At 49.0% G+C, this 14,956-nt stretch overlaps 1 protein-coding gene across 1 annotated transcript; it reads right to left on the bottom strand.

Moving 5' to 3' along the window:
* Nucleotides 1–10,328: 10,328 nt before the first annotated feature.
* EIF1 (eukaryotic translation initiation factor 1) lies at nucleotides 10,329–13,065 on the bottom strand. The gene is made up of 4 exons (XM_008145224.3): nucleotides 12,904–13,065; nucleotides 11,974–12,137; nucleotides 11,750–11,851; nucleotides 10,329–11,160 (listed from the first exon to the last, which is right to left on the bottom strand). The coding sequence occupies exons 1-4, from the start codon at nucleotides 12,932–12,934 to the stop codon at nucleotides 11,116–11,118; spliced, it is 342 nt and encodes a 113-aa protein (XP_008143446.1). The 5' UTR covers nucleotides 12,935–13,065; the 3' UTR covers nucleotides 10,329–11,115.
* Between the last annotated feature and the right edge of the window lie 1,891 nt (nucleotides 13,066–14,956).

The raw sequence follows: 14,956 nt of genomic DNA, 5'->3' as shown, positions 1-14,956 counted from the left end.
GGAGGTGTGCAGGAGGCAGCTGATCGATGTTTCTCTCTCATCGATGTGTCTAACTCTCTCTCCCTCTCCCTTCCTCTCTGTAAAAACATCAATAAAATATATTTTTAAAAAAACAAAAAGGTCCTCCCTTGCCCTAGCCCTATTTCCAGTGCACGTGTGGCTGGTGGGCACCGTATAGGACAGTGCAGACATAGAACACTACCATCGTCACGGAAAGTTCTTTCAGACAGGGCTGGTCTAGGAAAGAGCTTGGGCTGGGGTCCAGGAACACAGGTTCCAGGCCCAGCCTTACCCAGTCATTTGGGTCATCTCCCTCTGGGCCTCAGTTTTCTCATCTGAGAGATGGGAGAATAGCCTTTGTCTTTCTCACCTCCCAGGGCTGGTGGGGGGTGGAGGAGGGGTGGAGTAAGAGGGTCAGGGCTGGGCCCTGGGTGAAGCAGCAGGTCAGCTCAAAGGCAAGGGTCGGGAAGCCAGGGTGGGTCCTCGTGCTGAGACCTAGTCCCCCCATGGGTTAAGGGGAGGGTCCCAGCCCTGGCGACCCTGATGCATGAGCCTGACGGGGCGTGGGGCCCCATCAACGCTCTTCCCAGCCTCTCCCTCCCCTCCGGGGTGCTCTCACCTGCAGAGCCGGGAGTTGGGTGATGCTGAGGTCTGCCTGGTGCCTCTCGGTTCGGTTCTCTGCTGGGCCGGTTGCTCCAGCCCTGCCTTATAAAGCCCTCAAGGCCCCTCCCAAGCCCTCCGTTCCCATGAGGCCAGGCTCCCCACAGCTCGAAGAGCCCTGCCCCACCCTGCCGTTCAGATGTGGGGGGAGGAAGGGGCGTTGAACTTCATGGCGAGGGGCAGAAGCAGGATAGGGGCCGTTCTTCAGCTGGGCGTGGAGGCAGGCAAGGAGACAGGCTTCCCGGGGTCAGGAACAATGTCCTGCCATGTCCTCGGGGTCGGGGGTCTGGTGGGCATCCTTTAGACTACTTCCCTTTGGGGGGGCAGGTGAGGCAGGTGGACCAAATGACCTTAGAGTCAGAGAAAGCGTGTTTCGCCCTATACTGATGTTTGAAGATCAGGGAGGGTGTGATCGGAGGGTGACGTATTGATCTCCTGTCCCGTCTGCCGGCCTCTGCAAACAGGACGTGTCCTCGTTATCAGGCGCAATGGGCCATGGGCTGATGGCCTCGCTCTCCCTGCCTAGTGGCCACATCCTGGTTGGCTGGGAACCCCTTCACCTTCCCTCACCTGGAAACCCCAGAGTATCGCCCCCCCCGCCCTCCTGTGCCCTCTGTGCTGGGCTGGATTTAGCTCGCAGCTACCCCACATCTACCCAGGTCTGCCCCTCATCCCCCCCTCTTGCAAACCCCCTACCCAGAGCCAATTCCTGGAGGCTCCTGTGCCTCAAGGGATGACAGTAACCCGCATAACGCATTCACCACTTTTCAACATAAAAATACATCTTCAAATGGTTAGCAAAGAGACTAAAGGGTTTGCCCAAGATGTTCCAGAAAACCAAATGGGTTTTGGTTTTTTTAAAAAATAGGTGTTTTTATTGATTTTTAGAGAGAGGAAGGGAGAGATAGAAACACCCGTGGGGGAAAAGCATCATCGATAGGCTGCCTCCTACATGTCTTCTACTGGGGATCGAGCCTGCAACCCACATGTGCCCTGATGGGGAATCAAACCCGTGACCTCTTGGTTCCTGGGTTGATGCTCAGCCACTGAGCCACACCGGTTGGGCTTGTTAGCCTGCTTGATAAATTGCTGTCCTGACCTCGTTTGGACGGATGTAACTAGCTCCAGGCTGTTTTTTATTTTTCCGCAGCTGGGACTAGGGATTTTGCTTTTGTTCGTGCATCATCAGGGCCCCTCCCAATCTGGGTAAGAGGCCGTGGTCCCCACACTCACAGCCAGCGTGGCCGAGAATTAGCAGGTGATGAAGGAAGCAGGCTGGGCGGTGTCCATGGCAACCAGTGGCCAAATGCTCTGGTGACTCGCCATCCTAATCCAGAGCAGGTCTCGGCGGCTCAGCAGATGGAATGAATGAAAATGGCAAAAAACGGTGCGGGCATTGGCGATCATAATTGAGTCACAGACTCTCAGAGGCAGAAGAGACTTTGGGGGAGCCGCTCTGCTCACATCCTGGGGAAAAGAGAGGCTCCTGTTGCTGAGGCAACGGGAAAGGATACGCTTTCAGCAGAGTCCTGGTTGTACCACAACCCACGTCTTCATTTCTACTGGGGGGCGGGGGGGCGGGGATTAGGGGAGTTGTATTTCTTAGCTTGTCTTCCGCAGGCTGGTTGCACGGGGGTGGCCACGTCACCAAGTAGAGCTGTGTCCTTCCCCCCATTGGTCAGGGGTGGAGGCCGCTCTTTTAGGGCGCTGGTGGGCGTGCAGCCGGGGCTCACGTTCACAGACAGAGCTTCCCCCAAGGAGCTCGCCATCATGGAGACTGCCTGGTCCCTCCCCCAGGGCCCTTCATCCCAAACCCTCCTGCTAGCTCAGAGACCTGTGCCTTCACTTTTTCATTCGTTCGTTCGTTCATTCATTCATTCATTCATTCATTTATTTATTTTTTTAAATTTTAGCCAGTCTGGCTCAGTGGATACAGTGTCAGCCTATGGACTGAAAGGTCCTGGGTTCAATTCCAGTCAAGGGCATGTACCTTGGTTGCAGGCCCCTTCACCCCTGGCCTGGGCCCTGGTCAGGACATGTACAAGAAGCAACCAACCAATGTGTTTCTCTCACATCGATGTTTCTCTCTGTCTTTCCCTCTCGCTTCCACTCTCTAAGCATCAATGGAAAAATATCCTTGGGTGAGGCCTGGCTGGTGTGGCTCAGAGGTTGAGTGTCTACCTATGAACCAGGAGGTCACGGTTCAATTCCCGGTCAGGGTACATACCCAGGTTGGGGGCTCCATCCCCAGGAGGCAGCCCATCAATGATTCTCTCTCATCATCGATGTTTCTCTCTCTCTCTCTCCCTCTCCTTCTCTGAGATCAATAAAAATATATTTTTTAAAACAATATCCTCGGTTGAGGATTAAAAATATTATTTTTTCTTTAAGTGCTTTTTTGTGCCCGGCACTGCGCTGACCCTGGGGACACAATGATGACCAAGCAGGTCTTTGTTCCTTGTCTCTTGGAGGGGAAGCAGGGTCCTGAATATTGTGGTGGGGGAAGTGAGCAGAGAGGCCCCTCCTTACCCCGGGACCTTGAAGTTCTCCTCCATGCCAGCCTGCTGACATCTACAACATGTTTTCCCCTCCCTCTTCCCCTAATAATGGCGATTGACATTGAGGGAGCACTTGTAAGGCCAGGCTCCTATGGTAAGCACTTTGCAGGCGTTATGTCTTATGATCCTCATCACAGCCCCCACGAGGAGGGTAATACAGTGGCCCCTCGTTTATAGCCAAAGAAACAGAGACACAGAGGTTGGTGATTGTTGGTAGAAGTGATCCACCGCGGCCTTGAGCGCTCCTGTATGCCAAGAATGCAGGGCCATGACCTGTCTCTACCTGCACAGTGTCTCAGGGTTGTGTTTGAAGTGAGTAACCTCAAGGCATGCGGTAATGTCTCCCTATGGGTCAAAGAGCAAGCTTGCTACTGCTAGACTAGAAAAACAATAGATTTTAAATAAACAAACAAAAAAAAACAGCCCAGCCAGTGGCTCAGTGTTTGAGCATTGACCTATGAGCCAGGAGGTCACTGGTTCGATTCCTGGTCAGGGCATGTGCCCGGCTTGTGGGCTTGATCCCCAGTGTGGAGCATGCAGGAGGCAGCCGATCGATGATTCTCTCTCATCATTGATGTCTCTATCTCTCTCTTCCTCTCCTTTCCTCTCTGAAATCAATAAAAAAATATTTTTAAAAATTTAAAAAAGCAATAATAAACAAACAAACTAACAAAAACCAATAGATTTCCCAAGCTCAGTGGTCCTCAGCTGAGATACCTCCACTGTGAGTCCATATTATGTCACCACCAAGGAGCTTGTGGGGTAAGAGGAATTGATGCAAATCACGCTGCTAGCTGGGGTGTAAGCAAGTGAGTTGTCTCTGACCCTGGAGGCTTGTATCTTCTGCCAGCACTGGTGACTCAGTAGTAGGATAACTTGCTGTAAGGGGGGTAAAATCAAATCCCAAACTCAACACGGTAATTTGCCCAGGACACAGCTCATCAGATGCACAACTGAGACTTGAACCTGGGCAGTTTGATTCCAATAAGCATTCAACAAATCTTCTTGCTGCTTTCCTGTTCCCTCTATGGTGCATCTTTCTCTTCCCTGCACTCTGTTCGCTACTGAGCCAGAGAATGGGGTGGGTTGGAGTGACAGACAGCGGGGGCAAGGGGAAATGGAGTGGGGGAGATATTGACGGCTGCTTTTGCCGATGACGTCACTGGCTACTGTGAAAGGCTATTTGAGGGAAGGGAAAAGGCAGAGTGCATTTCTCCAGGCTTTGCTGAAGTTCTCCAGTATTTATAAACCCATCTAATTCCAAACTATTCCTGGCAGAGGATGGAGAGCAACCTTCCGGACGAAGCTGCAGTGGCGGGGGCCAAGGCAGAGGCGGCCAGAGCGGCGGGGGGCCGAGCCCCTTGCATGAATTTCATGCATCAGGCCTCTAGAATATATATTCTTCTTTCATTTAGCATAATGTTTTCAAGATTCATTCATGTTGCATCATGTATCAGTATTTCCTCCTTTTTTTTTCCTGAATAATATTCCATTGTTTGGATACACCACAGTTTTTAAATTCATTCATCAGTTGATGTTAGGTTGGGTTGTATCTGCCTTTTGGCTATTATAAACAATGCTGCTATGAACATTGTGTACAAGTTTTTGTGTGAATATATGTTCTTAATTCACTTGAGGATATACTTAGGAGTGGAATAGCTGAATCACATGGTAACACTATGTTTAATTTTTTGAGGAACTTTCAGACTATTTTCCTCAGCAGCTGCACCATTTTTACATTTCTACCAGCACCGTATGAGGATTCCCATTTCTCCACATCCTCCACCCAAAATTGTTGTGGTCTGTCTCTTTTACTACAGTCCTCCCAGCAGTATCTCACCATGCTTTTGATTTGCCTTTCTCTGATGGCGAGTGATGTTGAATGTCTTTTCATGTGCTTAATGGCCATTTTAATATCTTCTTTGGGAAAATGTCTATTCAAATCCTCTGCCCATTTTTCAATTAGGTTGTCTAATAAAGAATTGTAAGAGTTCTTTATATATTCTAAATTTGAGTGCCTTATCAGATACATGACTTGCAAATATTTTTCCTATTTGGTGGGTTGTCTTTTTACTTTCTTTTTTTTTTTAAGGGATTTTTATTGATTTCAGAGAGGAAGGGAGAGGAGAGAGATAGAAACATCAATGATGAGAGAAAATTATTGATTCGCTGCCTCCTTCATGCCCCACACTGGGGACTAAGCCTGCAACCCAGGCATGTGCCCTGACCAGGAATCTCCTGGTTCATAGGTTGATGCTCAACCACTGAGCACACGGGCTGGGCGTCTTTTTACTTTCTTGATAGTACCCTTTGAAGCACAAGTTTTTAGAATTTGATAAGGTCTAATCCATCTATTTTTTTGTCACTTGCAGTTTTGTTGTCATATCTAAGAAAGCTTTGCCTAACCTAAAGTTATGAAGATTAACTCATATTTTCTTCTAAGAGTTCTATCTTTTTAGCTCTTATGTTTAGGACTGTGATCCATTTTGAGTTAATTTTTGTATATGGTGGTAAGTATGGGTCCAACGTCATTCTTTGGCATGTGGATATCCAATTGTCCCAGCATTATTGCTTTCTGTATTCAACTGATTTTATGCATTTCAATGCAGATCTAACACTGTAATAAAAATGCACTTATTAAAAATGAAAAGTCACAATAATACTGTTGTGTGTGTTGTGTTTTTTTAAACCAGCTCATAGAACACAATTTGAAATCTGCTGCTTTTATGGTTCAAACTGGTGCTTCTCAAACTTGGTAAAAGGAAGACTGGTTCAGCAGGTGTGTGGAGGGGTTGATATTCTGCACATCTACCGAGTTCCCAGGTGAGGCTGAGCGGCGGTCTTTAGTTCTGTCTCCACGGTGGACCACGGAACCAGGTAAGTCACATCTCTCTGCACCTGACGTTGTCTTTGTGCTTGTTTTCTGTTGTTTCACAGAAATAGAATCGATGACTTGCCACACACACCGAATACTGACGTTTGTGCTCTGCATTAACGTATCCTATGTTCCCTGTGTTTCCTGTTTTTAACCAATCGTCCATTCTGGGTATAAATTAACCATAAAGGACTGTGATTAAAGATGATTTAACCTGTGCAGCGCTCAGACGGCCGGGGCTGGGCTGTGGCTGGCGATAGTGGCCGGGGAGCGAGTGAGTCACACCCAGCTTCTGAGCTCCGTGGAGCCGGGCTGCTGCGTGTGCGCCTTCCACCCGGCCGGCACACAGTATGTTTTAGAGATGTTTACCAATATTTTTAAATAGTTATTAACTTTACAAGTTGACATGGAAATACGCACTGTTGCTGCGTGTTGTGATAGGCCTGGGAAACCTGGTAACCGCTGGGGCCTTTGTAAGCCTCGGGAGGAAACCAGGGACCACTGAGGAACTGTTTTGGGTAGCGGGCTCTTTTAAGAATCTGATCAAAGCCATGGACAGTCTCACAAGTCTCAGGTTAGTTTCTCAAATGCTGGTAACCAAGCTCTGACCCTCTACCACCCCCTTTCTAACCATCTTCAATACGATACTTCTGATTCCTTTCCCTGAAGTTTAGCTCTCATAGTGCCTCTTCCCTGCTCACGTTTTCTCACTAGCTCCCCAAACGTGGTTTGAGGCCCTCCCGTAGGAACTGGCTGATGCTAGTTAAAAAGGCCAGTTCCTGGGCCCCATGTCAGAGCTCCTGGACCAGATATTCTGGCCCCAAAGGCAGGGCCATTTGTTGGAGTTTGTAAGCCGGGGATTCTAGCATGAGGCTCTGTCACACCTCAGACCAAACGAGTAACAGGCACCCACAGGCCAAACAGACCTAGTTTTTGTAACGTTTTTGAAAAGATGTTTATCAGTTTTACAAATCTATCTTGCCCTGGCTGTTGGCTCAGTTGGTTGGAGCAATGTCCTGTGTGCCAGAGGATTGCGGCTTCAATTCCTGGTCAGGGTATATACCTGGGGTGGGGGTTTAATCTCCGGTTTCTCTCTCACATGGATGTTGCTCTCTCTCTCTCTCCTTCCTCTCTCTCTAAAATCAATAAAAACATATCCTCGGGTGAGGATTCAAAAATAACAAAGTTCTTTCTCTAGAACTTTATGTTTACATAGAGTTATGTAAGGATCATTTGCATTTATTGCCAATGTTACCTTTTGTAGTATTAAAACAATTATTCCTTCTGATTTTGCAGTTGTTGGGTCAAATTTGAGAGATGATAACATTTCTTTCCAGTTCACTTTTGTAGGCCCTTGGAAAACAGGTGTGACCTGGGCACTGTTCTCTGATACAGGTAAGTCTAACTGTTCTGAGTGGGATCCACAATCTCAATGTTTAACATTGAGATTTAAATTTAACATTTAAGCTCCCCGAGGACAGTGCATTTTATAAACACACTGCCCACTGAGTATGATGTTGGCTGTAGGTTTGTCATATATGGCCTCTAACATGTGGAGATATATTTTATAAATATTTGAATTAAGATTTAAGAGTGTAAGAAATTTACAGAAACTAAGAAAAAAACTCAAAAGAGAACAATAGAGTGTAAGAAATTATTGAGACCTTAGGTTATGTGCTAATTTTGAAAGAATTATCTCCTGAAAAAAAAAAATTAGTCAAGGAGCTCTTCATTTCAAAGCCCTATGAACTGGGTTCTGACCCTGACACCAAGGATGGCAAATGAGGAAGGGGGTCAATTCTAGAGCTACTTAGTAGAATATTCAGTTCCCAAATATACTGTTTCTTTTTTTTGTTGTTGTTTTTTTTTTGTTAATCCTCACCCAAGGATATTTTTCCATTGATTTTTAGAGAGTGGAAGGGAGGGGGAAAGACAGAGAGAAAAAAACATCAATTGGTTGCTTCCTGCACGTGCCCCAATCGGGGCCAGGGATTGTTATCATCTCTCAAATTTGAGCCAACAACTGCAAAATCAGAAGGAATAATTGTTTTAATACTACAACTGAGGCACATGCCCTTGACAGGAATCGAACTCGGGACCCTTCTGTCCATGGGCTGACTCTCTATCCAGTGAACCAAACTGGCTAGGCCACAGTGGTCGGCAAACTCATTAGTCAACAGTGCCAAATATCAACAGTACAATGACTGAAATTTCTTTTGAGAGCCAAATTTTCTAAACTTAAACTTCTTCTAACGCCACTTCTTCAAAATAGACTCGCCCAGGCCGTGGTATTTTGTGGAAGAGCCACACTCAAGGGGCCAAAGAGCCGCATGTGGCTCGCGAGCCGCAGTTTGCCGACCACGGGGCTAGGGCATCAAATATACTTCCTTTTACCTATTTATTTAAAGAGTTGACAGCAACTTGAAGAGGCTTTAAGTAGTTGTAAATTCTTGTGTAGTTTTAGCTGACCAGTTTTTATTGTCTTAAACCCACTCCTTTAAGAAACACCATTTTAAGAAAGGTTTGTCTCCGTTGCAGAGGGTGGGTGAAGGAGGGCTGCTGCTGCCTGGGGTGGGGCAGGGAGTCTGAGGAGAGGGGAGGAAATGGGGGGAAGGAGGGGCAGCCCTTGGCTTGTGACTCAGCCCACTGGGATCTCACACCAACTTCCCAGGCCTCATTTTCCTCCACCTACTTGCTGATATAGTTACTTCTCTGGCTCTGTTTTAACCGGGGGCTGAGTCCCAACTGTTAAATCAGAGTTGATGTATAATCAAGTGCTTGGCACAGGCCTGGCACACAGTGAGACAGTAGATGCAGGGCCTCCTTGCCTAGAATGCCCTGTGCTTCAGATGGCCCCCTGGGCTCGGATGGGAGGGGGAAGACTTCCCAATCCTCAGAGATCCTGTGCTCTTGAGCTACGCCAAGTGATGGCACTGGCCCCTTTCTGCCTCAGAGCAAGGCTATGCTGGTCTTACATCCCATCAGGGTATCTGCTGACGCACCTTAGCTTCCCCGTGACCCCCAGGTACACTGCATGAACCAAGACTCAAGGTCTGTAAGCTGAGCTATTTAAATTGTGAAGGTACAGGTCATCTGATGGGAAGAACAGACTGGGTTCTAGTTTACCTGGGTTCTTGAGAAGCTCTAGAACCCAGGGATATAAGAGGCTCTATCACTTGTTAACCACCTTGTCATTTTCACATCTCAGTTCTCTCAACCAACAAATGGAGACAATTATGCTTCATTACTTCAAGCCTGAGATACACCCATGTCACATCAATTGCATTAGGGCATTTACAAAACTGTTGTTTGTTCACAGATCATTGTTTTAATTGGTTGCAGATAGCTTAATACTGGTATTGCTAGCTGATCTCAGAATAATCCCCTTGGGAAAAACTGCAGGTCCTTCAAAGGCACAAGAGATGTTAACAGCCTCACTCAGGACCTGAAGACACTATGGCAGGATTCCCTATTTCATCCCATCTTTCTGTGATTCTGTGGGTTCGGCCCCCAGTGTTGCTTCTATTAGTTTCTCTAGGAAAAGAAAGCCCTTTTCTTGTAGTTAAATCTTGATGTAAAAATATCACCCAAATGTTTTGAACAATGCCACCAGTTGGAGCTAAGTGGCAAGTTGTTAAACAGATCAATTTTGTAAGACCTTGTGTTATAAGCCTCTATCACTGAGATTAGAATCCTCTTCTATTTTCAGGGCATTTGCCATTGGCTCAGCCTTTCACCACATGACCTCCACATTCTAGTTTGACCTTGATCTACAAAATGGGGGCTGACGACAAACAGAAGTGTTGATTCCTTATAACCTTTCTTAGCAGCTGGAAGGCCTGTATTTCAGTATCTGAAGTTAGGACTGGTTTATGATCCACATGCTGGATTATACTGTAACAGAATGGACCCTGGAGTACACATACTTTACTATTCATTGTCCTTTGTCAAGGGATAGCCTCCTGATATTAATTTCAGCTTCACAAACACACCAGTCACTTTTTAATACTACAAACCTAATTTTCTAGTACACTTTTACATACCTTTTCTAGGAGTTTGGAGATTAGGTGAAGCCCCACACTATGTCTGTCCTTTTGGGAAACTTAAAGGAGCAAGCTCACTAAGTTTTCTTGGCCTATTTGTTCAGGCCCCAGTTGAGAAACTCTGGGGCAGACGGAACCCCCTGCCCACTTCTGTGCTTCTTTCACACACATACATAAAATAGAATCTGCAGGTCAGGTGTTTCTGAAAACAAGTTTTATTTAAATAAGGGTTTAAATACATAACATAACATTAAAACTGAAGGAGGGAAAAAAAACACCCCAAAAATCTTTTTTCTTTTACTTCACATGGCATTGGGCAGCTGCTGCTATTAAGTTGCAAGCTCTACAGCTAGCTACATGACTGACACTTCAGTTTGAAATTTGTTCCCTTGTCAAAAGTTTAACTCGGATAGAAGATTGGCCTCAAATTATGGTGTTTGGACAACAATTAGCTAGGATATGTCGGGTCAAAAAGACCTTGGTGGCAAGCCCGAAGTCCTTACACCTCACTGGAGGGCAGGTGGCAGGCTGCTCTAAGCTCCATCCACCTGTCAGGTGGAGATCTTTGACTACAGAAGGCTCCCTCTAGTGGTACACATGCCGCTGCTGCCTGACCCCTCTCCTCTCAGCTTCACGGAAGGCTGTTCAGGCGGTGACATTCTCGGAGGGCAGGGAACTCTGGCGAGGAGCTTTGGCCAGACATGGGCTTGGCTGAAACCTCACGGTATTGCTGTTTCAGGCTGGACACTGCCAGGCGCCTACTGCTTGACCTCTGTTTAAATGAGGGACTTCAAGACTAGACAGCATGGCTCTTTTCAGTTTATTGCATGAAGGAGTTACACTAGTCCAAGTTAAAAGCAGACCCCAAATGATTACATTATACAAGCTGTGAGGTTTTTAAACTTGTGACAAGGGACAGAAGGGACATTCTACTCATTGCAAAGAAATCCTCACTTTAGCTTCTGTGAGCCAAAAGCACTTAAAACCCATGAACCTTCAGCTGGTCGTCCTTAGCCAGTCCAATCTGCAAAAAAATTAAAACAAAAGGGCAAGGTTTTAAAGAGTAGATTGAAAGAGTTCAAGTGCCCAATTCTGGAGCAAAATAGTCCTACCTTCCTGCTTCTACACTGGGCAAGGGAAGTCCAAGAGGCAAGATGCATACCCCAACCACTAGGAGCACAGTGGTTCTCAACTCAGGGTACTTAGCTAAATACCAACAATGGAACAGATTTTAGCAGCTAGGAGGAACAGCCAACCAGACTTCCTGCTTAGTTTAGTACCTGTCTGCACACAATTTAAATCTGCAACCTTTAAAAGCAGAACCATAAAAAAGGGGGGCATATATAATACTTGCAACAATAAAGACTTTTTTAAAATCAATAAAAACGTATTTCTTAAAAAGGAAAGGTAAAGTAGATCCATAAAAAAGTAAACTTAAGGCAGACAAGTTCCTCCTGTTTTTGGAAATACCTGCGTCTATGTACTTCGAAACTCAACCATTTCGCTCAGCCTTACAAAAGGAAACGTCTAATTTTCCCAGCAGAAACGAATCGATTAGGCAGGATCTGAGATGAGCCAGGGCAGAGGCACCAATGCAAGTGGACCGGACTCACCTCGACGAGGAACTGGCATATGTTCTTGCGCTGGTCACCCTGCAGCTGAATTACTTCTCCATATTCTGGATGCTCAATTACAGTACCATTGCAGGCAAATTTCTGCAAGGGAAGCAAGGCAGATTAGGCCAGGCTATCAGCATCCCTTTCCCGGGGGAAAAAAATACCACAGCGCCCGTATGTGTGAGCACGCGCAAGGTCCATTTCCTCCCACGAAGACCTACCTTCTTAAAGGCCTTCACTAGTTTCTTTTTATCGTAATCATCAGCGATCCCTTGGACGGTAGTAAGGGTCTTCCTGCCGTTTCTCTGTTGAATTCTTATATGGATATAATCCTCAGTGCCAGCGGGAAGCAGATCATCACCCTTACTTGCATCAGCAAAGGGGTCTGGGAAGAAAGGTTGAAGTTTAGAGCCCTGGATAACAGCTTTCTTGTTATCTCTTGTCAACAGTTCTTTGGGACCCGGTGTTGTCCTAGGCCACTGTCACCCTCCCACCGGACCTTTTGTGAGTGCAGAAAACGAATCCCGAAATCGCCAAGAACTGGGTCAGATCCGATCAGGTCCTTTGTGGGCTCTCCCCGGAACAGGTCAGCCGGGGCCGGGCGGCTTCCTCCCCCAAGCCCCGCCAAAAAGCCTGGGCCTCCGGGCCCGCCCTCGGAAGCCGATCACGTGTCGGGGGAGCCTGGGCGGGCGGGCACCGCCCCAGTCGGCTGATGCAACCGGCCGGAACCCGAGCTCCGAGGCGGGGCCGACTCCCCGCCCCATTGGCGCGCGCGTTTGTCACTCTAGAGCTGGGGCCGCCTCCCTCCCCGGGGTCCGGGACAACGGCGGCGACGTCAAGGATGTGACGCAGCGGTGGCGGGAGGGGGCGGGTGTGGCCCGCGGTGGGGCCGGAGCCATTAGTAAATGCGCCACCCGAGACGCTGGGCCCGCCCAAGGGCTGACCTCTCGTCCTCGTCTTCCGGTCACGCTCAGGGGCCGACCCCCCCCAAGGCCCAGGCCCGGTCCCCACTGCCCACGAGGCCAGACAGGTCCCCTTCGCACCCATCTACAAAGGCCCGAGCGCTAGGGGGCTTTCCGGGGCCGTCTCTGGGCCTAGACAGCCCTGCCGCCCCACCCGGGCCTTGCCCGCGGGCCCGCCCCGTCGCTCACCGAAAGAGTGGAGGTTCTGGATAGCGGACATACGATACGATTCCTTTTCCTCGGTGGAAACGGCCTGCGGAAGGCTGCGGCGGGAGAAGGCGGGCAGGGGGGACGGAGCGTCGGGAAGCGAGGGGGGCTCGAGGGGGAGGTTGCTGAGTCCTCGGCGGCGGCTCAGTCACTGGGGCGAGGGGCGGTGCCTGTATTCACTTATATAGCCGCCCTGTGTCGCCAGCACGCTGCCCTCACGTCTCGGCCCCGCCCACGGCGTCGTGCCCCCGGCGCCCAGGCGCTGCCGCTTCCAATTGGTCCGGGGGCGGGGGCGGGGACGCGGGACAGCGCGTGCGCAGACGCTCAGGGCTGCGGGAGGGCGTCCTCGGCTTCGGGGAGAGGTAGGAGGGGGAGGGGCGTCTGGGTCGGTCTGCGCGCGCCTGCGCAGTGCGGCAGGAAGGTGGCGGCGGCGGCGGCGGCGCGGAAAACTGGCGGAGGTGTCGGGCGCGCCTACGCCCTCCGTTCCCTTTTCCTGTTCCGTGTGTTTGACCCCGTTGTCGCCCTCCCTGCGCCAGAAGGGGTTTTTATGGGGGCACATTGGCCGTCTTCGTTGGGGACCTGGATGCTGAGCCTCGGAAACCGGACAGGTTACCACCTCGTTGCCCACTTCCTCTTTCTTGACAGATTGAAGGTGGGCCTTAAATCAACATCCAGTAACAGAACCCAGACCTCATTAACCTACAAAATACAAAGGGCTTTCACAGGGAGAGACAACAGGGTTTATTTGAGCTCCACAAGAACAGCTGTTTGGGAACCGTGGGTTCAGGCAGCAGCAGCCCAAGGGATGTCCCCATCGGGAGACAAAGGCAGCGGGGATTGTGAGGGAGGCGTGTCTGCCGGTGCGGGTGGCAGGACGCGGTGGTGTTCGTTTTGCACCATGTGTTTAGTTTTCAGTCTGGTAGCCCTCATAACGGCTTTCTTGTTATCTCTGGAAACAGTTCTTGGGGACCCAGGGTTGTCCTAGGCCCAGTCCCAAGATTATTTTGTCCCGTTTTAACAGACCCAGGTTTGAGGCAGAAGGGTGCAAGGCATGGCAGCTCTGGCTCCATTTTATTGTATTATTATTTTATTGTATTGTATTACTTACTTAATCCTCACCCGAGGACATTTTTTCCCATTGATCTTTAGAGAAAGAAAGAGGGAGGAGAAGGAGCAGGAGGAGACAAGGGGAGAGAGAGAGAGAAACATCAGTGTGAGAGAGACACATCTACTGGTCCCCACCCCCCACCCGAACGCGCCCACACCAGGACCTGGGAGGTGCTGGCCCTTGACGGGTAGGTGGGCCAACGCTCTAACCACAGAGAAAAACCGGCCAGGTCTTTAAATGGCTCCATTTTAAAATGTCTTTGTTTATCATACATATTTTGACAACCTTAACTTCATGATTTAGATTAACTTACGGTGATATCCAAGGTAATCATTAGATGAACTCAACCTACACAGGGGCTAATCTCTAAATTCATGACTTAGCCAATCTGAGAAAGGCATGCCCAGCACGGGCTACCGGGAGAGGACCTGACTCGGGGGCTGGAGGAGAATGCAGGCGTCTGAAAGGTGGTCTTTGTGTTGTACACATTGTGTGGGGTAGAGCCTTCCCAGATGGTGGGTGCGTTATTTCCTTCAAAGTGGTCGACTTTCCTTGTTCTTTCAATTTATTAATTAAAATGCTCAGCCCTAGCCAGTTGGTTGGGACCAGTGGTTTCAGGCTCCTCCCTGGCCCGGGCGCTGGTCGGGGCACGTGCAGAAGGCAACCAATCAATACGTTTCTCTCACATGTGTGGTGTGAGAAGGGTTCTAATTTTTTTCCCTATATGGGTAGCCAATCGCTCTGACACCATCCTAGCTAATAGGGAATATGCTAATTGACCCTCACACCATCACAGAGATGGCAGTGCCCACAGCCAATAAGGGGGGAATATGCTAATTGACCGTCACACCCTCAAAGATGGCGGTACCCACAGCCACAAGATGGCAGCACCCAGTCCCCTCAGCCCCCCAGCCGCCCAGGGCTGCC

The sequence above is a fragment of the Eptesicus fuscus genome, chromosome 20, assembly GCF_027574615.1.
Source record: "Eptesicus fuscus isolate TK198812 chromosome 20, DD_ASM_mEF_20220401, whole genome shotgun sequence".
Taxonomy (NCBI): Eukaryota; Metazoa; Chordata; class Mammalia; order Chiroptera; family Vespertilionidae; genus Eptesicus; species Eptesicus fuscus.
The sequence above is the reverse complement of the archived record's forward strand: the minus strand, read 5'-3'. Positions and strand labels throughout refer to the sequence as shown.

Excerpts from the sequence above, each read along its gene's own strand:
- EIF1 (XM_008145224.3), bottom strand. The coding sequence starts at position 12,934 with ATGTCCGCTATCCAGAACCTCCACTCTTTCG. Across the intron at positions 12,138-12,903 it reads CCAGAACCTCCACTCTTTCG|ACCCCTTTGCTGATGCAAGT; the intron begins GTGAGCGACGGG and ends CTTTCTTCCCAG. Across the intron at positions 11,852-11,973 it reads TAGTGAAGGCCTTTAAGAAG|AAATTTGCCTGCAATGGTAC; the intron begins GTAGGTCTTCGT and ends CTTCCCTTGCAG.